At 46.7% G+C, this 22,475-nt stretch overlaps 1 protein-coding gene across 6 annotated transcripts in view; it reads left to right on the plus strand.

Moving 5' to 3' along the window:
* The window catches only part of DAB2IP (DAB2 interacting protein), a 196,069-nt gene that overhangs the window by 85,723 nt on the left and 87,871 nt on the right, over positions 1–22,475 (plus strand). For all 6 annotated transcript variants that reach the window (XM_017810161.1, XM_017810158.1, XM_017810155.1 and 3 more), the window contains one exon: positions 7,501–7,619. In XM_017810161.1, coding sequence (XP_017665650.1) covers positions 7,501–7,619 — 119 coding nt within the window. The remainder of the gene's footprint in view (positions 1–7,500; positions 7,620–22,475) is intronic.

A 22,475-nucleotide genomic window follows, 5' to 3' on the forward strand; every position in this document is an offset into this window, starting at 1 on the left:
TGCATGATATGATAAAGGCTGGCACTGCCCTGGAGGTGCTCTGCTCCTGGCAAGATTGTCTCCCTAAAGACAAAGGAATTTTGTGTAAGGACAGTTTGTCCTCTGGGTTGGGTGACTCCACTGTGCCAGTTAAATAAGGAAACTGTTCCACCCCACTGAAATCCTTCCTCAGGTGCCATTCTTGCCATCCTGGCTCTTCCCAGCCCTGCTTTCCCTGGGTGAATCCCTGGCTTTGTTCCTCAGGGTTCCCTGCATTTTCCCCATGTCTCTGTTTCCGCATCGTTCATCCCTGATTGCTCAAATACCCTTCTCTGCCTTCCGAAGGAATATTTATCTGTCTTGTTTGGATATGAAATGTTGACAGTCTGATAATTATGGAGCTGTGAACAAATAATCCAGAGTAGTGTGGGTTTGTTTGAGCAGGAGAACAAAAGAATCCAGGTGATCCCTGAATAACAACGGCCGTTGAACTGTGGTTGTCTTCCAGATTCTCCCTGGCAGTGTCATTCCTTCATTTGGATTTGATTAATGTCCCAGCTGTTCCCTGTCCATGTTCCATGCAAGTCATCAGTGATATCTGGAGAATCCAGACCGAGATTTCCTCAGGTTTCCATGGTTTTCTCATAAGCCCTTGGCTCGCCTGAAGTTTTTACAGTTCTCTTGGTCAGGGTGAGCTGGCTGAGAGTAAGTGTTCCACAGGCTGGGAGAGGGATCCTCCCCTGGTAGAAAAGAGCAGAAAAGGAACAGAGGGAAGTTCTGTAAAGAATCATTCAGCTGGGTATCAGGGAAAAAGTCCTGAGTGATGCACGGCTCTGAGAGCTGCCAGTCCGTGGAATTCTTTCTCCAGGGCAGTGGGAGAAGATCCCATGACTGAGACAGTTTCAACAAGATAGGGAAAATCCTTACAAAAACAGAGCTTGGGCAGCAATCCTTTATTGGCCAGAGGTGGGAAAGGGATGAGAAGTGTTGAATGTGTTTGGTGTTGGTCCTTCACTCTGGGATTCACTGATTTTCACAGGGACAAGATTTGCCGTATCCATAATTAACCCTCAGGGCCTCTCATTTGATGTAATTCCAGCTTTGCTGACCTGGACAGGCCCACACCATCCCTTTGGTGACCTGGGGGATGTGGGTGCATCTTCATCTGATTTTTCCAGTGGCCTGAGCTGAGTGTTTCCAATGACACTGCACATTTGATTAATGTCTGGCAGTCCAGGGCAGTGTTGCTAAGCAGCACTCCCAACACGAGCTGTTCCTCACATTCCGGGGCTGCTTCATGGCCTGGCTCCCAGACAGGCCCTCTCGTGATCCCAAGTGCTGTGTCTCCATGTTTACCCTTTAACTCCAGATGCCAGAGCACAGGTCTGACCACAGTGTGTGGAGTGGCAAGGCTGGAGTTTCCATTGCCAGTTATCACTGGACATTCAGTGGTTTTGCAGCTGGTTTGTCATTCTTTTGGGTTTTATCCTAATTCCAAGACACTTACATATAGAGGGGATTTCCTTATCCCTACAGAATAATGTTTTAGGGAAACATCAGTCAGAGCAAGTGGTGATTCCTTGCTTTTACAGACGCCAGGAGAGGTTTAGATTAGATAACAGGAAAATTTTTTCATGGAAAGGATTGGCAAGCATTGGAATGGGGTGCCCAGGGAAGTGGTAGAGTCAACATCCCTGGAAGTGTTAAAAAATGTGTGAATGTGGCATTTAAGGACAAGGTTTAGTGGTGAACATGATGGTGGGGCTGGGTTGATGATTGGACTTGATCTTAAAGGTCTTTTCCTTAACAATTCCATGATTCTCAATTCCTGTGATCTGTCCCTGGGGGCTCACAGGGTGACTGGGAATGATCCTGAGATTCATCAAGTAAAATGGAGAAAGAGAAGCTGAGGGATTTTTCACCCACTTGAACAAAGTCATGGGTTTGGCCTCCCCTAAACAGAGGGAGGATTCATGTCCATCTCTGGGTGCATTTCTAGGGCCAGAGATAAGCCAGTGTGGTTTTCCTTTGAAGTTCCCATCTCTCCTGCTCCTCAGACTTTTGCTCTCCTTTGTCCTTCCCCTAGGATTCCCTGGGTGGGTCTGATTGACCAGAGCAAGCTGGGCTTTGTTGTGGAAACAGAATTTGGCTTTGTTGGTCGATAAACTCACAAGAATATAATTGCCTGAGGTTAACTCTGCAAAATTCTCTTAAGTTTGGGAGTGTCTTCACCTTCAGTGCTGACACTCTCCTGCCTACCATGTGCCCAAATTCAAAACAGACCCTGTGCAGGCAACATATCCTAGAAATGCACATTTTGGGGAAGGGAATTCCAGAGGGACCATCTGCTCAGTCAGCTCCTGAACAGAGCCCTTCATCAGCCCTGGCAGGAGCAGAACTGCATGGTAGGAGAGCAACTGAGAACTCCAAAGTCCAGATCAGAAGAGCTGACAGAAATGAGTGGTATCTGAAGTGTCTGAGAGGCTGCAGACACTTCCAGCCCGTGCCTCTTACACTGAACAGATGAAAAATATTTGATCCATAGAGGTCAAAGCTGTACAGAAATTCCCTTCCTTCCCTGTTTCAGAGCCAGGAGACCACTCAGGGTGTTCCTGCTGTTCTTGGGCTTCTTCCTAAACTCCCCCTCAGTGTTTTGGTGGTCTGGGCATTCCTGGTGTAGCTTCCTGCAGTCGTGTTCTCCAAAGGGAAGAGTAGAAATGTGCACTTGGGTGTCTTTACCTGGTAACAAACAGTATCAGATGCTGCCCAAAACAGGTTTCTCTTTTATTTTGAAAGCTAAGACTAACACTGGTAATTGTAGAAATGGGTAAACTCCCTTTTTTTGGTACATTTATGGCTGTAATAGGATGCTTAGTGTTGGCACAGCTCTGCTTGGTTCACAAATGAAAGTACTAATTATCCATTCAGTGGAGCCTCAATAAAAGGGTATTTCCACACGCTGTGCAAGAGCAGAAAAAAAACCCCCAAACCTAATTTCAGAATTAAATTAAGTTTAATATAAAAAAATAATTAAAATTCTAAAGCTCAGAATAAGGACACGTCTGGTGGAAAGGATTTACTCCCAATTTCATACCTATAAGCTTATCCCTGATACACCAGAAGACATGGACACCCAGTATGAAAAGCTGCATTACACATTTGTGCTCCCAGCAAGAACTTATTTATGGCAGTTCCCTCATTATGAGTGGTGAAAAAATGTCTGATGTCCTCTCATGTCCTCTGGAGTCGAGCTTTGCTTGATCTAAAACAAAAAGATGTGGAGGAACTATAAAAATAACCCCATCTGTTCACTGGTTCTTGTGATCTGTCTTTGTGGTGGTTATTCTGTGTGGGTTTGGGATGAGAGCAGAAGGCAGGATTGTGTCTCAGTTCCAGTCACACCAGTCACACCAGTGCTCTCCCAGTGCCCAGCTCAGACCCTCACACTTCACCCCCCGTGTGCTTGCCCAGCCCTGCTCCCCATTTTCCTGGCTTGGAAAACACGGAGAGCTGCCAGGACTCTTCCAAAGAAAGCTGCTGGTGATGCACCCAGCTTGATTTATTGATATATCATTTTTAAAATTCCATCTCCATTGTGTTTCCATGGTGCTGAATTTTTACCTTTATAACTTTATCCTGTGGGTTCACCGCGAGTGAACATTATTGGTGTGGGAGTCAGTTCCAGACACGAGATTTGCATCATTGCTTTCTGTTTAATAAAACAGGAGCTCAGGATTTTGCTGTCATTAACACTCTGCTCAGTTTTGCCCCCCTCCCTTTTTCTCTCTTCTCTCTAGTTTTTTTTTCTTGCTGCCCCAGGGTGTGTGGAATCACACAGTCCCTGCGTCTCAAAGGCATATGGTGCTGATGGGTTTGCACATATGCTTTAAAAAGTATTATAATATTAAAAATATTCAAACATTAGAATATAAGATTATTTCCAGCTTCTGGGGTAATTGGAAATGCCAAATTTGATAAGGAAGAGGAATTAAAATGAGAGTTGCACCTTCCTGCACCTACAGTGAGACGGTGGCGTCGGGTGTTGGGTTTGTCAGATTGTAAGAAAAGAGCCCAAATCACAACAGACTTAATTGTGCTGTTTTGAATTGTGTCCTCCTGTTTGAGCTGGAGGTGCTGTGGTTGTGATTAAGCTGTTCCTCCAAAGGATTTGTTTTGTTTCCTTCTGCCTTCATTCTTTGTGTCTTATTATAACTTCAGTCAGCTCTTGTGATTAGAGCGATTGTACTCCGGGCTTGAAGATGTCAGAGGCAAAACAGCAGAAACAAAGCGAGGAAAGCAAGGCCTTAAAAGGTGAAATCACTGCTCAGTGCAAGCTCTGGGTGCTGCCAGGGGAGCTGTGGCTGCCCCATCCCTGGAATCCAAGGCCAGGTTGGACGGGGTTGGGAGCAACCTGGGCTAGTGGAAGGTGTCCCTGCCCATGGCAGGGGTGGCACTAAATGAACTTTAAGGTCCTTTCCAACCCAAACCAGTCTGTGATTCCATGATTCCTGCTTTTTTCTCACCAGGTTTGATTAGCTGTGTGTGCCACACTCCTTTGGGGGCTCCCATGGATTGCATGGGGCCACACTCCTGACCACAGTGGTCGTCTCTAAAGACCCTAAAATATCTCCATACCTAAGGATGAATTTATGTGGCTTTGTAATATTTCAAAGGCTATTTTGTGATTTACTGTATCTGAAGGGATTTGGGGCTCTGCAAGTTTCTGTTTATTATCATTTCATACAGACTATTAACTTCTGAATGAAACCTTTCTCAGTTAGTAGCTTAATCTTTGCTAAGATATTTTTACGGGTGGTAAATGCTGCCCACACACAGGAAGACACAATCCTGCCCTAGACAGCTCTCAATAGAAACTTAAAAGTGTATCAAGAACATGTAATACAAAGGGCAATGCTTTAATTACCAGAACTCCCAAGAATGCAGCTGGGCTAGAGGAGGAGGCAATGCTCAGAGGCTGGGATTAGCCTTGTTTGTCTGGAGATCAGAATCAAATGTTGTTTAAAGTCCTACATGGAGAAGAAATGGATGATGTCCTTATGATCTCACCAGGAAAGCTCGGCGGTCACACCCCGGGTCGGATTCTCTCTCTCTTGTATTTCCACAGATTAATTCCTCTCTCTTTTTTCCTTACTCCATCTGAAAATTACAGAAGGTAGTAATTCACACATTAGGCTTTCTGATCTCTGGTGTGCACTGTGGAGGTGCAAAGTATTGCTACAGCAGCATAATTTATCAGCATTAAAATTTCTGACATCTCATTCTCCCAAAGAAGATGGCAATGAAAATGGAAAATGGCTCAGTGTGTTCTCCTTCTGGTGGCAATGAATGTAAAAACAATGGGAAACAGAAGGAAAGTAATGTCTTACTGCAACCCTAAATTCTAATTTCCAAATCCTGCATGAACCATGTAACAGTTGTCAAGATGTGAAGCACAGGATGGAGGAAGGAGGCTGTCAGCATTTGCTGCAGAAAGCATTTGGGTTTGTCCTTAGCAATTCCCTGTCCACAGCTCAGAGCTATTCCTGGACTGAAGAAGTGGCTTGATTACTCGAGGACATATTTGTGGGTGGGGTGGCAGTGATTAAGGGACACCAGTCTCTCACTTCTGGGCCAAAACCTGCTCACCAGTGGCATTTAGGGAAATATCGCATGACCGGCCAGTTGTGTGGGTTTGATTTTTCCTTCACAGCAAATATTGGCTGGTTTCCATAGCAGAGAGCCTGACCCAGCCAGAGGAACAAGAGCATGGAGGGTTGATATGATGAGTATGAGGCTGATAGCACGTTGATATGATGAGTATGAAGCTGATAGCACGTTGATACAATGAGTAGGAGGCTGGCTGGGGTCTGAGTACTGAGGGAAATATCTTAACAATGCTCTAGATAATGCAAATCCTCAAGTTCACTGTTTCACAGTCGTGCTCCTCTGTACTATGAAAACCCTCTGAAGGTATTTCTCATGGCCAGAACACCTTTGAAAAGGCCTTTGTTGGCTCAGGCGTTGACTTTGTGCGAGATGACAAAATGTACAACCCGATGGGCTGTGTTATACACCTTGTGCTGTTCCAGTCATGCAAACAGCTCCCAGAGAAACATTCAGTACCCATGAATGCCTGTTAACATACCTGGCTTGTAAGTAAAGTGGCACTTAATAAATGTGAGACACCTTTGGCTATCAAGATGCTTCAGATTCTTGGTGCACTTACAAACAGGAAAGTCACTTCCACAACAAGAGCTGCGCTGAGCTCCGGGGAGATTGACTTGAGAAAGACATAATGTGAGCCATGAATATCCTGAGGGGTGGGGAAGGAGTGTTTAAATGGCACAAACAAATGACAGGCTGGATGGAAGTTAGACTGTGATTATCTTCCTGCAAGACGTATAAAGGGTATTCATTTGTAAAAGGGAGCTGCTAGGGATCCATTTGAGGCTCCTGCCTGGAGCAGAGGGTGTGCTGTGGGCACCTCTGGGATGCTGGTATGGTACCCACTTGAAGGACACCTGTTCTTCTCACATTTCTTTCCTTATGCATTTCAAAATCTGTGCTTAATCCAGTGGATATCTTCCCCTTTTCCTGAGGATGAGGGAAGAGAAGCGGCGGGTGCAGAACCTTGGGCTCTGCAGGGATTTGCTGAGGTGTTGGTGTGGAGCTGATTTATTTCTTTAGTATGATGGTCTGTAAAAGGAACACTCCTTCAGGCTTCACCCCAAAATCCTGGTTTCTCTTTAAAATGCTCCCTGACTTTCTCTGGCCAACGTGCTTGACCCTCTCTAAGCCAACCCTCCCACGCTGTAAAGGCCGGCCAGCACAGTAGTGTTATACTTTTATTACCTTATTTAGCAGAGAGATTAAATGTAATGTTCAGATTATGTAGAACATTAACTCCTAACAATAAGCAAATAACACATTAGAAGCTTTGCTATTAAAACGTTTAGTGCTGGCTTTGCTGTGGAGCACTCCAGGAGCCGTGACTTATGTTCCGGGCGGGAGGAGGCAGGAGGAGAAGGAGCTGTACGTTCAAGCCAGGGTCTCTTTCTCCTCTAAAGGTGGTGCCTATAGCCCTGAGGTCTGGCCAAGCTTTAGGGGAGATCTGTCCATGTAACTGAGACACCCGAGCCATGGCTGCAAACCCGGGGGGCTCCGAGCAGGTAACGGAGCTCTCGCCCGTCTCCCGGTGCGTGGGTGGCGTCTGGGATGGGGCGGCCGGAGCCCCCGGTCCAGCCTCTCCTCCGCCAGGAGCTGTGATGGGATGTGCTAGTCTTGTCTTTCAGACAGTATTTTTATGTGAGCTGATGGTTGCCAGGGCAACGGAGGCTTCGGGGAGTCTCGCGCCGCCGCAGCGCCCCGGCCTCGGGAGCGCCGGGAGCAGATGTTGGCTGGGAGCTGAGGCAGCGCTGCCGACACCGCTCCTGCCGCGGCCGGGGAGGACACCCTGCCCCGCCGCTCCGCTCCCCTTCTCCCTGCCCTGCCGTAATCCAGTATTCTTGTCTCACCCCACAGGGGTTCCTCAGCCGCCGGCTCAAAGGCTCCATCAAAAGGACAAAGAGCCAACCGAAGCTCGACAGGAACAGCAGCTTCCGGCACATCTTACCTGGGTTCAGGAGTGTGGACCATGAAAGGTAAGGGGACGCTTCGTGGGGGGGTGTGGGACACAAGGAGATTGATTTTTCCAGCTCTCGTTAATGTCTTGCTTATCTGATTCAGAGCAGGGGCCACATCCCTGATGGAAGTAGACTTGGTTTAATCGCAGGAGGGGTAGTTTTAATTTGCCGGTGAGGACATGGTGCAAGCCCTCCCTGTTCAGGTTAAATACCAGGTGCAGAGCAGCCTGATTGCTCTGCTTTCTCTTCCCCAATAAATCCTAACTTGATGCACCAGCGTATAAATAGCACCGAGATGCAGCAGCCAGAGCTGCTGCAGGTGAGGGAGGGAGGGCAGGGATGCTCCCACACCGGACTGCACTGAGCACAGCTGGGTTACACACGGCATGAACAATAACACAGGGCAGGAACAACCATAATCTCCCCAAATCCCTCTCTCCCCCCTCACACACGTTCCTCCAGCACTGCCCTTGTCTGTTGTTGTTACATGGACATGGATTCTCGGCGTGTGGCCGGAGCTGCTGTTCCTGCCTGAGCCATGACAGGAGCTCAGTCCGGGATTGCGTCGCAGGGAACGTGCAGATGGGTCTGATAAAGCATTTGACGTGGGCTGGCCGGTGTTGGAGCAAATTGCAAGCAAAATGAAAGAGAAATGAGACCTTGGCTTTATTCTTCAGCTGGTTAGAAAGTGTAGCAGCTCTCCAGTGGGTTTCTGTGTGTTCCTGCAGGTGTGGGTTTCTGTCTGTGTGTTCATCAGACAGGCACGGTCGAGGGAAATTTATGTGTAAATTCAGATGCAGATCAAGGTCGTGGTTGGGTGAGACAGATTCCATTTCCAGCCACGGAAACAAACTAGTGCTTTGCTTCCAAAAGGAAGATCTTTTACCCTTACATGAATCATTTTGGGGAATGACAGAGATATTGAAGTGCCAGGAAAAGTCTGTGTGACAATGACGCCGGATTGGCCATACCCTGATGTAACCAGTTCCTAGCAGAGGCATTTTATCATACCAGGATTGTACTTTAGACCCAGTGAGTAAATGCTTCACTTTTAAAAGCAATGACAACTTTGTTTTAGCTGTACTCATTCATTGGAGGGGGGCTGTGAGCTTCTGAAGCCCACAAACAACAATTTGGACAAAAACCAGTCTGGATTCTTCCTTACCTGACCTATTGCTTTTTCCTTTTGAATTCTGCAAGTGAAAGGGTTGTGCTGGTTAGTGCAGAGTGAGATCTCAGGGGTTACTATCTGGGAAGACAGAGTTGGTTTGATTCCCGTGCTGCAGTTTTCCCAAATGCTCGAAGTAGGGCACTGTGTTCCAGAGGGAAGCGAGTGGAGCCGGGCTTCTCCCGGGAATCTGCCTACGGTGCTGCTGCCTCGCTCAGAGAACAGGCAAATTAGGCAACGTTTTCTTTCTACCTGGATGGATTTTGTTTCATTCAGTGATTTGGCAGGGTAGGACCTGGGAATTAACTGTTCTGGCCAGCCCTGCAGCCAAAGCCATTTTCCCAAATTAAGCCGTGTAATTTCCCTGCCCTCCCAGCACAAGAGCCCGGAGCTGACTGGGCTGTGGGAGAGCCAGATGTACTGCAACTTCTCCTCACAGAGATTCAGGGACTGCTGTAGTGCATTTTCAGTGGAGAGCTTCAAGGGTGGCATAGAGGAGAGGTGGCATTTGGCAACCTCGAATAACACTCATTGCTTGTATGAGTAGGAAAAGCTGCATGTGAATGATCCCTTCATCATCCCGGGGATTATACCTTCTGTTAGGCAGGTATCACTCAAAAAAAGCATTTCATCTGTGGTCGCCAGACATGCCCTGAGCTGGAGGACAGTGAGACAGGGGGTTTGACAGCAGGCTCTTGGTCCCTGGCACCACAGCGGTGTCAGACCTGTCAGGTGAGCGGGAATGCTCTGCAGGAGAGCTCGGCCTGAGGGACTGTTGCTCTCAGAGAGGTGAAAGAAAAGCAGCACCTGGGCCTCTCAGTCATGCAGGGAGGTTTGGGTTTCAAAAGATAATTTTATCTTCCTGAACATTCCCATCCCATTGTGTATGAACAATGTATAGAAAAGGACTGGAGTCTCTCAGATCCCTCCCGTGCATTTTCTGCTGTGCTTGTCTCGCTCGTAATCCAAGAACTGTTTCAAAGAAGCATCTGCTATTGGAATATTTGCCTCTTAAATATTTGATTCTTGACTCCATCTTGTATCCAAGCTGATTGTTCCTGAGCCACTCCTTTGCTCATGGAAGTCACCATTATAACACTGTTCTGTTCTGGAGCTTTGGTCCAATCTTTGCGGGAGATGCCATTGGAAAAATGAATAGTGCAGTAAATGCAGTCACAACACTCCAGGCTGAAATATTGAGCTACAGTAGATCATAAATGCTTCTGTTACTTGGCTTCTGTGTATCTGAATTGGGACTGTTCCTGCCTCTTAGTTTCTTTATTTTTCCTTTCCTTGCACGTCCTGTTTCTCCTGCAGATGTGTGTGAATATGTGAAATGTATGAACTGTGCACATGCATGTTCAGACAGATAATTAGGTGGATGTGGCTTGTGTGTGGAGCAGAGGATATAAACAAACACATCTATGCTTTTTATCCTGTGTTTGATTAATGCATGCATTTAAATACATCCTGCCAATTTAAAATGGAAAATTATTACCTCCTGGAGTAGTGAGACAGTTGTACAGGGTGAGGAAAACAAGGAAATAACAGTAAACATTGGAAAAGTCACAGGATGCCTCAGTGGCATCAGCTCACACCACGGCCTGTGTGTGTGTGTTCGGAGCCACTGTGAGAAGCCTGGTTTAGTAAAACCTTGGCCAAATATTTTTTTTTCCCTAAAGAACATCTGAGGAATTGCTCAAAGTGTTGTGTTGAAAAAAAAATACCCTGGTTATAGTCAGCAGAGCTTATGTTTGTAGAAAAAACTTGGTTGTTTCTTGTGGCATTGGGTTTTAACGCTGGCCGAGAAGAAAAAAAAGCTGGAATAAGGGTTTGCTCTTCACTAAATTACTGTGGGGTTCACAGGGATGTGGTTGGCCAAATTTTGCCAGTCCTGTGCATACTGTTTTTTTTCCTAAGACTTCTGTTACAGTAACAGCAATAAAATTATTGTTGGGAATAAAAGAAGCAAAATCAGAGCAAGTGTAACTCACATTCTGTGTGAGAGATGCATTACTCTGGTACAGTCGGAGTATGTAAATGTGAGATCTAAGGGAGGATTGGGAAATGAGTGCTCCTTTCAATTTTCTGGCTGGTCACATTGCTTGTTAGAGCTAAAAAGGGTTCCAAAAAGTGGCTTTTTTGCTAACAACGTCTCCTGCCTCCTGATTTATTGCAGCAGCTCACCAAGTTTTTATCATGGAACACTGAATGTTTGGCTTTGCAGTGGCCTCTGGAATCATCCACAAATCAAGCATTTGGCAGATGGATTTTTCTTAATTGGATCCACATTTCTCCTAACAAAATTTGTGATGGAGAAAATTTCTGATTTGGACGTGGGGCACAGGGAGCAGAGCCAGGGAACCGAGAGAAGGTTCTTCTGCTCCAGTTGTTAACTGGTGGTGCTGCATTTGGGACTGTTTGCTTGTGGTGGCAAAGGTGATTTTGCACAAATACCTTCAGACTGTCCTGACTTGGTGGAAAATGGGTACTCTGGGGAAGTCAGTGTTCTGCTGGAATCTCTGAGTTGGTCGTTCCTGGGCACACTTTGCCTCAGTGCACCTAGAATTCATTTCATGCTCAGGGACTCTGGATTACCAACATTTGTGATTATTTTGCAAGGTTTTTTTTTTTCTATAATTCCAGGAGATAACATTCTATTTAAGCTTTTATTGGCACTACAAAAGCCTGAGCATATGGTTGATTGTTAAATGAGCCTCAGCCTTGGAAGGGGTACAGCCCTGCATTAATAACAGACTTGCACTACTGAGACTTCCTCTTTAAACTGCTTTTTGTCTTTAGCCCATCCAGAATTTTTGCTTATAACCCACAGAGGGAAGAGGAACTGTACAAGTCACGTGCTGCAGCACATTTCATTCCTGATGTACTGATGTAGTGCCCGTGCTGCTGTCAGGGTTTTCCATGTGCTCAAAGCTTGTTTGGGTGCATCCTGCAGCAAACTTAGTCTGGGAGTTCTTTGAGATCTAATTATCACTTGTTTATTCCCAACAAACCTGATATGCCAAATATTTTTAGGCATGATGGAATTGGTGAAGTTTGATGAGAATATGGTGAGTGCTGCATGACGAAGGATGAAGTTGCTCTATTTTCTTTGGAATTGGAAAGAGGAATGACTCATCCTGCAGAACTAGGGCACTGGCAGACCCCAGAATGCATGAAGGCCTTTTAGATCTGTGTGAACAAGTGCCGGAGAGCTGCTTCCTCTTCTGGCTCCTTGTTTAGATGGCATTATCCAGGGAATCTTTCTGAGTAGGAACACTTGTACGAGTAGGGACCCACGAAGGGCGACACCAACAGCACTCTAACTACAGCACCTGGGCTCTGGTTTTAATTATAACGAAGATACTTTGAGGAATGACTGTTCAGTTTGTGTGGGGAAACCATTCAGCACTGTCAACAGCGGCTGAAATGCAGAATAAAACATCTTCAAAGTCAGGAGCATCCAGCAGGTACCAATGTCACCTGTGCTCGGGTAGTGTCTGTCCCCACCTCCTCCCAGTCAAGGAATTCAGCAGCTTAAAGGTTCAAGGACAGTCTCAGAATCCAGACTGGCCTCACACAGTACCTGCATTTATACCAAGGCTGCTTTGTCCTGCAATATGCAAATCAGCCTTTTAATGGGGTTCCTTTGCAAAATATTTCTTGAACCAGAAAGTTAATTACTGATCTGTAATTAATGGCTGTGTTAGGAGGCTGGAAAAATCAGCTGCTTTGAAGGAGAGATGCAGGAGGAAATCACCGTTTCTCCCCAGAAACTGTGATGTTCCTCATCTTCTGCTCATGGTATTAGGAAGCTTAGAAACTGGTATTTTTAAAAAGGGAATGTTGTAAAGGGAAAAAGAGGGGGCTGAGGGGGGTGTTTTTTGGGAGTCACTGAAACAAACAAAATTAATTTCACAACCCGAGAGGGTCAGAGACAGACTGAAAACACTGTGGGGCCTCTCAGCTTCTCCCAAGGCAACAGCAAGGTCTCAACTGTTCCTCCTGTTAATTTGGCTTTTCTACATACATGTGACTTTGTATCTGAGGCTGCCTGAGGGAAATGATTCCCCATTCCCAAAGAAATACAGAAACACTTCTCCTTATCCTACACATTCAATCCAAGTTTCTCCCTGAACAGGGCACTCATGCCTAATACCTTCCAGTAAAGACTGTATTAACTCCTGGAAATTCTTCAGGCCATAATAGAATGTCAAGGGAAGGACCGAGAGGCTGGAATTACCTTCATAGCCTTCTTCCCAGTTCTGTGCTCCCTGTTTCCCTGAGAGCCTGGACAATCAGCCCCGTGCCCCACGGGGCACAGCCGGCGCGTTGACTCCACTTGGGAGTCACGGAGCAAAATGATAAAAATCCTTCCTGCTCCGGCATATGCAGCACTGCTGGGATAATTGGCTTCATGCATCTTACAATTAGCTTGCAAAAATATGTTTTGCATCCCTGACCTTTTCTCTATAAGCGAGGCCATTGTTTCCCTGTCCTGCTTAATTACAAAATAGAGTGTTGTGCGAGGATAGAGATGACATCGTTGGATCGTCGGCTCTAATTTGACGAGACATCGTAATGGGGAGTTTTCATACTGAGGGCACTGAATTAGTGTAGCGTGAAGCCACATTTCTCTAAACCTACTAAATAAGGAGAAGTTAATTTTCTGCTCTATCTTTTTGACGTTTGCAATCAAAGCATTGTATCCCAGCTGCAGATGGTTAGTGCGTGAGGGATGTTTGGGAAGCGCCGGCGATCGGAAGGCATTGTCTCCGCGGCGCAGGATCAGGTTGATTAATGGACAGAAGGATGCTTGCTTTCCTTTGCCTGCTCTCCCAGGCTGAATGCATGTTATTGACTCATCTGGCCACTGCCTGGCAGCCCTGACGTGGTGCATCCCTGCACACCTCGGGGGTACAAGCAGAGGGCTGTGCTTGTGTCCCCTCGGCACCGACCCTGAGCGAGGGTGACGGTTCCGCTGCGCTGCGGCCGAGGGTGTCTCGATACCCTTCAGATCAGAGGCAGGCACTGCTTCTCCATTGCATCAACATTTTGTTTCCAAACAGACCATTTACTCTGCCTTCGCCCTGGTGAGGTTTTCCTGTGCCTGGGTTTCAGTGCAATTACATTAGCACTGTTCTTCATGTCAATGAACGCAGGGGGAAAAAAGAGAAAGAAAATGCCATCACTGCAGCTTTTCTACCAGAGGACGCCTTCTGTGCCTTCCAGACCCTTCTCTTGGCTGTTTTAATTATCATTTGATTACAATAGATACTAAGATAGTTTTATCCCAGGCTTAAACACCTTCCACTGTGCCCTGAGCAACCTGGTCTGTGGAAGCTTCCCTGCCCATGGCAGGGTGTTGGAACGAGATGAGCTTTAAGGTCCCCTCCAACCCAAACCATCCTGGGATTCTGGGATTCTGGCACACAATGAGAACTGCTCATGATGAAACCATCACTCGTGCACTGAGGGGAACAGTCCTTTTCCCAGCCCTCTGCCTCCTGAGCACATGTTCCCCTTCCAGCAGATCGTGGCATCACACCATCTTGGGAAGGTCAACAAGTGGATTCAATGGGAAATTGTTATTTAAAGGGTGATTTCTGTTTGAACCAAGTCCTGTAGCTGCAGAGCAGCAGGAAGATGGCAGAGCAGGACCTTTCTCTGGTAGTGTGCAGCAGCATTTAATGGGATATAACTGTACTCCCAGCTTCTGCCCCTCACACTGTCTGGCCATGAGGGAGGGGTGTCTAGTTGATCTCTGCTTCCATTTCCCATCTTCCATGGGATTTCCCATCTCATAGGATGAGATAGGTTGGCTCACATTTTGCTGTCCTCTACTCTGTCATTTCTATTGGCATTTAGTGTTAGCAATAAATGGCTTTCTCTTGTGGAAGGAAGGGATGTTTAAAACACAACATTTAAACCCAACTTTCGCCCTGTTCTTTATTGCAAACCTTGCAAAACCTTGATTGGAAAATCTGTGTGAGGGACAAAGAGTTGCAAGTGAACATCAGAGCGAGGAGGGGGAGGATTTCAGGCCTTTGTTCAGTGCTGATGTCTGACGTGTGTACCTTGTTATCCCGTTTTGTCTGGCAGTGGTCGGGCACCGAAATCCGCTGATTGTAGCTGGAGGCAGCAGCCCGAGCGTGGAGCTCACTGCTGGCTGGGAGTTGTACAGAGCACTGGGTATAATGATGTTCAAGACTTGTGAATACCAAATAACTCTGTCAAGTCCATCCATCAGCTGGGAGGGAATTAAAAAGCCAGACTGAGCTAAAATATGCTCCTCTGGCCTTCCTCTTACCATAGTCTGTAATAAACCCTTGTGATATGGAACCCTCTGAAATGATGGCTAGAGAGATTTCAGGTGGATTGTTCACATAGGGATGTCTTCTCATAACACTGGTATTATGATCTTGTTGATCTGCTTGGCAGTGTTTATAATAATTTTAATTTTCAGTACAATACAGAAGGTCTCGCTTACATTCTCCTCCACAAAATTCAGGTCAGGTGTGATGAAAAGAAGCAAAAACTGGTTTTAATTGAATTAAACCAATGCACTTTAGCTGGAATTAAAATGTAATTTGTTTAAAAATACTGAACTGATTTGTATTAAAGCCAGAAATATGAATTTAGCTTTAATCCACGTGTGTTATATAAGTAATTATATGAGAAAGGGATGTGGCGTGCCTTGTACGTGATTGATGGTGTGCAGGAGGGAGGCATTCCCTCATTCCAGAGGATGTAAATGTCTTAGGAATTGTAAAGGCAGAGGTGTTACATCAGGCTGTCCCCTTTGCTCACGTTTACAGATGTCTGTGGGATTAAGCTGGCCCTGTATCCCCCACATTCCATGAGGGATTACCCACACCCCCCATCCCTCTGCAGAGGGGGCCTGTGGTGGTTCCCAAATGATTTCCATAACTCAGCTGGATGTCCCCTGAATTATTAATCCTTTGCTGTCCTGGCTGTGTGGGGAGGTTTGTTCCATCAGGGATGTGTTTGTTGCTGTATAGCAGCACTTTACATGATGTGGAGGCACAGAGGGGGAGAGAAAAGAGCATTTATATATTAAATTTTTTTACTGAGAGCAAAGTTTTTCCCAATGCCTGGCTTCTGAGGGTTGAAATGAAAGACTCAGGGCTACTTTGCTCACCTTGGAGTCTGGTGTTTATCCTCTGTTGGGCATGATCCTCCTGGGCACCAAGCAAGGGCAATGCCATGGGGATGTGACATTTCCCTGAGGAGGGTTGATGTGCTCCTGTATCACCACCTGATCCATCACAGGCACTGGGATTGTCCCCAGGCATGGACAGAGCAGGGCAGGGTGCACACAGATCCTTTGGAGACTCCCTCAGTCATCCAGTTTCTTTGGAATCAGTGCCATGAAGAGTCTGGAGTGTGTGTGTGTGTGTCAGTGTGTGTGTGATGTGTTTGGCATCCCCAGTCACACTACAAAGTGTTTCTTGCTGCCTCGTGGCATCTGCCACACTTTTAGTCCTGACTACTGCTAAATACAGTCAGAAGATAATTTGAATTCCATAATTTGATCAAGAGGTTCAGCTTAGGACTGTTGTGGAGGGAAGGGACACCTGCAGTGTGTGATGCCTCCTAGATTTTGACATTCTGGAGCAGTGCAGGAAACTGCGGTATAAAATTTACCTGGTTTTGAGCTCTTTTATTTCAACTTTTGTGCTTTCAGAACACGAGGTTTACATGGTTTGAAAACACAAGGCAGTGTTTTTATTTCTTTTGGTACATGCTGAAATTGGGCACCTTAATAGTTCCAGTCATGCCACGGCATTGCCCACAATTTCCCTGGATTGTGGCATTTCCTGCCTTCCCCTGGTGCTCTCAGTGAACATGGAGGGATGTGTTGTTTGTGCAGTGTGTGTGTGGGTGAGCACAGAGGGTTTGTCCAACAGAGTGTAATTAGTGGGGTGGCACAGGGCCACGTGCAGGGGGTGCCTTGGTGGGTCCTGGGCACTCAGAGGCACCACAGGAACCTCCGGGTGCTCCCCAGGCCTTTCCTGAACGGGATGTTGCACCCGCAGAGCTCTCTGCAGGAACCTCTCCAGCTCACCCCGAATTAATTATTCACTGATCATCACTCAGACCTTATGGATTAGGGAGCAGGGAGGAGGGTTGGCAGGGGGTGGATGGAAGATGGAGCAATTTGGATTGCAATTAGTATTTCGTTTCTTCCCTTACTCCCCGTTTGCTTAAATTGGAGATTGCGGGTTAGAACCAAGCAAGGATTTATGTCCCAGCCCTGGAAGTTCCCTGTGCAGCAGAAAGCAGCAAATCCACTGCAGTCCTTAAGCTTCCCAAAGGGATCAAACACTCAGCCAGCCTGAGGAGCTGAAATATCAGGGGAGCACGTTTTGCTTGGGAAATGTTGTGAGGGAAGAGCAGTGCCCGGTCTGCCAGAGCAGGGACTGCACCAGTGAGAGCAGCAACTGGATATTGGCTCTCTCCATTCCAAGGGAAGGGCTGGAGCTGTGTCAGGGCAAGGTCAGGTTGGATCTCAGGGAGGTTCTTCCCCCAGAGGGTGGTTGGGCACTGACCAGGCTCCCCAGGGCAGTGGGCACAGCCCCAAGGCTGCCAGAGTTCCAGGAGGGTTTGGACAACACTCTCAGGGACAGGGTGGGATTGTTGGGGTGTCTGTGCAGGGACAGGAGTTGGACTGGATGATCCATGTGGGTCCTTCCAAATTCAGGATATTCTGTGATTCTATGACCCATTATCTCTCTTCTCTCCTTTCTAAATCCTGGAGTGTGCTCCTTGCCAGGACTCCTCCATAGGGGTAACACTGGGACAGATCCATCACAGAAACTAAAACCCATCAGGGGGAGCAGCCCCTCGGCAGCCAATGTTACCCCCAACCCACCAGCACCATGGCCCTGTCACAGAGAGTGGAATTTGAAGTTTAGTCATTACAACACTGTTACAAAGAGTTGGAAGCTCTGCTGCACCGGTGAGACTGTGTCTAATGTTGAAACCTCAGGGGGTTTTTGATTATACCAGTAACCACAGTCTGGGTCACACTTTGCAATAATTATCCTGATGTCTGAGAGGTTGTTAGAACATCCCTGGAGGAAGGGGCCTGGTTGCATCAGAGAAGAATTTAGAGGTATATGCTGGCAAACCTTCAGCACTAGAGATTTATTTAAGTTAGTTCTTTTAATTGCTTTCCTGCATCCCTGTTCTGTTATAAGCTCTCTGAGCCATCCAGGGAAGTGAGTTAGCTCACATTAATCTCCTCAATCCTTCTTCCTTTAACTAGTTACTCCCAGCTTCATTTACACGGGCATTTGAGCCCTACAGAGCAGGTAATAATTGTGGTTTAACATGTTCTAACAGAAGATAGCAGATAGGAAAAACCATAGCTGACTGCGGTGTTGGAGTTTTTTTAACTCTCATCTCTTAAACGTGGCTTATGATCTTTGTACAACACTGCTGCTTCTCAAGACTGTTGGCAGCCTTGTGATATGTATTCACAAAGCAATCCCAGTCCTTGAGTGAAGCCTGCAAGAAAAGGGCAAAGAATTATTTGTCTTTTTTTTCATTATCGCGGCCCTCTCGTTCCTGCTCTGACGTGCCCTCGAGAGAAGTTTGCCTTGATGCCTTTATATCTGCAGCTCCCTCTCTGCACAAAGCAGGAAGGGGTATCTCACCCTCCTTAGATAAAGTCACTCATGTTGAGGCTCTCCCTGAACCTCTCCCACAAGAGGCAGAGCCTCCACACACCCTCAGTGAGAGCAAAGCTGTGATGGCAGGGGAGTGACAAACAGGGTGACACGAGCTCGTGGCAGTGATGGCCAGAGAGCCCAGTGCCAGCTCTGTGTTATCCCCTGACTCAAGAGCTTGGATCTCTCTTCTGAGTAGCACAAACCATTGCACTGCCTTAAAAAATAATAATAATAATGGTGCTGTTTGAGTCGTGTGAAGTTTTTGGTCTCAATTACATCTCGTATCAATGAGCTCCACAGCCATGGTGAGATGTCTGGTACATAATTTACAGCCCTGACATTTTTAAATCTGTTGTTCTTTATCTTTCATCTTTATTATCTGTTGTTGGCCATTTTTGTAAAAGACAGTAAATAGAAACAGGCGGTTTATTCCTTATTTCAGCAGCCTTATTTGCTGATAATTTGTTGTGTCATCTCTCCTTGTCTTTTCCAGCTAAAGAGACTCCTCTCAGCCTGTTTTCCATGGTTTTTATCACTCCTTGAGGCATTCCCTAATCAATGTGTTGCACATTATATTATGCTGTGGAAAGAAACACCTTTTCTATTGGAAGAAACACCTTTTCTACACCTGTTTTCTTTGCACTGACAAACCTGTTCTGGGCATCTGTGAGCAGCAGGGACAGGAGCTCCAGGGCTCCCACAAATCAGAGGCTCCAGGGCTCCCACAGAACAGGGACTCCAGGCCCTCCTCTGGGACAGAGGCTCCAAGGCTCCTGGATGCTCCCTCAGCCCAGGCACAGCACGACCTGCTGCCTTTTCTCCAGCCTCCTTTTCCCTCCCTGAGACTCCTCATCCCTGCCTGTTTCCAAGAACACGTCCTTTTGTTAAAACAAAGGGATCCGGAGTCAGCATTACACAGAGGAACAAGATATAAAATAATGGGGCCAATAATGATGGAAGTGCCCCAGAGGAGCAAGATTGCAGCCCATGGAACAGCAGCTGCAGCAGAGACATCCAGATTATCAGTGTGTGGCTGTTCTGTGCTGAGAGGGCTCAGGTGTAATGGGAGTTGCTGCATCCCGGGAACCCTGGCAAATCTTCCAGTAACAAAAAAAAAATCCTCTGTGGGAAGGTAGCTCTGACTGACAGCTCAGGGATCTCCTCTCCCTGCCTCAGAGCTGGACTCAGGTCACCAGGCTGGGTCCAGGCAACCAAATGGTGGCTTTTAATTGCTTCAGTCCTGTTTGAAAACTCATCAATAATTTCCTGGGCTGACTGGCCTGGCATTGGTGTCCTGAACTCAGGTTAGATTTTATTATTTTTCCAAATTAACATGCAAAACAGGACTTGACCTAAATAATTCCACTAATCCAATAGTAAGTCTGAAGGTTTTGGAAGTATCGAGTTCCCTTAAACATTTAAGAGGGGAACTTTTATAAGGGTATGTTGTGATAGAATAAGGGGAAATAGCTTCAAACTGCCAGAGGGCAGGGTTAGATGGGATATTGGGAAGGAATTAATGTCTGTGAGGGTGGGGAGGCCCTGGCACAGGTTTCCCAGAGGAGCTGTGGCTGCCCCATCCCTGGAAGTGTCCAAGGCCAGACTGGACAGAGCTTGGAGCAACCTGGGCTAGTGGAAGGTGTCCCTGCCCATGGCAGGGGGTGGAATGAGTTGAGTTTTAAGGTCCCTTCCAAGCCAAACCATTCTGTAACTCTGTGATAATTCCACAGTCCCTGATTTCACCCATCCCCTTATCCTACTTTGTTCCAAGCCTGTGGCATTCCTGCTCCTGCTCCAGTGAGTCCCAGGCTGCAGCAGTGTCAGTGTTCCCAGAACAGCCTGTGCTGTATCACCTGCATCTTGGCATTTTTATTTTCTCCTGTGTGATGTGTTGAAACCACAGCCCTTGTCACTGATAAGCTGAGAAAGCATCATTCAGCCCTGAGTAGTTTTTTGGACGCTTTTCTTCCTCTGACACGTTTTTCTTTCTATAAATGTCAGTGCATAAAGAGCACAGGATTAAATCTGATTTGTGCTCCTGGTGTTTGGTACATAAAGAACAAACACTTGGGTGTCAGTCAAATCCATTGGAGGAAGTGACTCCTCCTAAGTGTGTTCAGCCCTAGGACTGAGTTTAACATACACAGATCTCCAGAACCCACTGGATACCTCTGGAGATGGAATAGTTGGAAACAGCTATTCCTGTAACCTCACCATTGGTTACAACCACTTGTGAACCTTCAAAGTTAGACTCACTTTGTCCCGCCTGAAAAACCTACTGAAAAAACTTAGTTATTTTTTCGTTGAAAAATTATTGGAATGGCTAATCACCCAACCGGAAAAAAGTCATCAAATTCAGCACTTTGTGGTGATTACTGAGGATGGGCTGTTTTGCCCAGGGATTTTATCTACCATTTCCATCAAAAAGTGCCCTGGAAAGTGTTTGATCTCAGTCCAGTGCCTCGCTCTGAGGAGCTGTTTGTTGTGCTGCTTCTGAGGTCACCGAGCTCCCAGTTTTCTGTGTCAGGGCATCCAATTTATAGAAACCTCGTCACAGACCAATTTTAAAGGCTCCACGTGTCCCTGCCACAGTCAGAGTGATTTTGCATTAACTAGAAGCCCACTGCTAGTAATTTTGGTCAGCAGGGGCCCCTTTTCCCAGAGCTCATCTTTGCACTGCCCTTTTCCATGATACAAGAGGTCACTTTATTCCATGTCAACAAATTTGTGGAAAAAAAAAATCTCACTTTTTTTTTGTTGTTATGGCCACAAGCTGCTGCTGCTCAGCTGGAACGAGCTGGGAACATGCTCCATGGTAAATTGGGAGATTGCATAATTATGGCTTACACAACAGCACACACACGGGCAAACAAACCAGGAATTGGTGTGTGGGATGCGTTTGGGAAGTGTGTGTTGGACGCCTCTCAGCACTCGTGTTCCCCACTAAAGGAATTCCTATTCCTCAATTTAGTAACCATGCATCTGATCCTCAGTTTTCTGGGCAAGGTGGGTGGATTTGCTCTGAGTTTGGGGAATTTTGGCTTTCCCAGTCTCCCCAGTGACTCGGGAAGGTGGTGGCTTTCCCGAGCCCACCGAGTGCCTTTCCCCCTGCCAGTCTCCACCAGGGAGTGGTTTTCCACCACAACAATTGGCAATTACGGTTCTTATTTTAAATAACACGAAAACAAAGCAGGCTGCTCCCACCCTGGGCTCTGCAGATGGGCAGGGTTCTGAATCCTGCTGGAATAATCAGAGACTAATTATAGAATTCGGGGAAGGCGGCGGGGCCGCTGTGTCTGCACAGGGCTGGGAGGGCTGAGCTGGGCCGGGATGAGCTGGGAAGGCTGAACTGGGCCAGGCTGAGCTGGGAAGGCTGAACTGGGAAGGCTGAACTGGGCCAGGCTGAGCTGGGCCAGGCTGAGCCTTCCAGCACAAACTCAAAGGCAGCAAATCTCACTAATTTCTTCACTGTGATTCACTTTGTCTCTGCTTTCCTTCCCCTTTGCTACCCTTGCACTTCCAGGATGGGAACGAGTAGCAGCAATGTAGTAAGAGCTTGAATGGCTGGAAAATCCTTTCATGGCAAGGAGGATGTGATTGTTACTTATTTATTTTATTTTTGGTTAATACGACTGGAATACAAATGGGGCTCTGGCGCCTCAGGGCCTTGCATTCATGGAGTAATTCCTTATGACATGTGTCAGGCTCTGTTTTATTCAGGTGGGTGGTGTGATATTAAACAAGAAAGCAAGCTTGCATTTCTCTGCAGCTGGATTTACACACACACTCCTGGCACAGAGCTGCTTATTAGGAGAATGTCATCTCCACACTGCCTGTACCTGAAACATTCTGCAAATACTGTGTGGGCTTTAAGAGAAATCATCTTAAATCAATCAGATCACCCAGCTCCAGAGTGCCCTTCCTGCCTTATTCTCTGTCCAGGCAGAGATGAGCCTGCGAGAGACGTTCCTTAAGCGATGCTGGAGCCGAAACATTCATGTCTGAATG

Source organism: Lepidothrix coronata, unplaced genomic scaffold (assembly GCF_001604755.1).
Source record: "Lepidothrix coronata isolate B3197 unplaced genomic scaffold, Lepidothrix_coronata-1.0 Scaffold28, whole genome shotgun sequence".
NCBI lineage: Eukaryota > Metazoa > Chordata > Aves > Passeriformes > Pipridae > Lepidothrix > Lepidothrix coronata.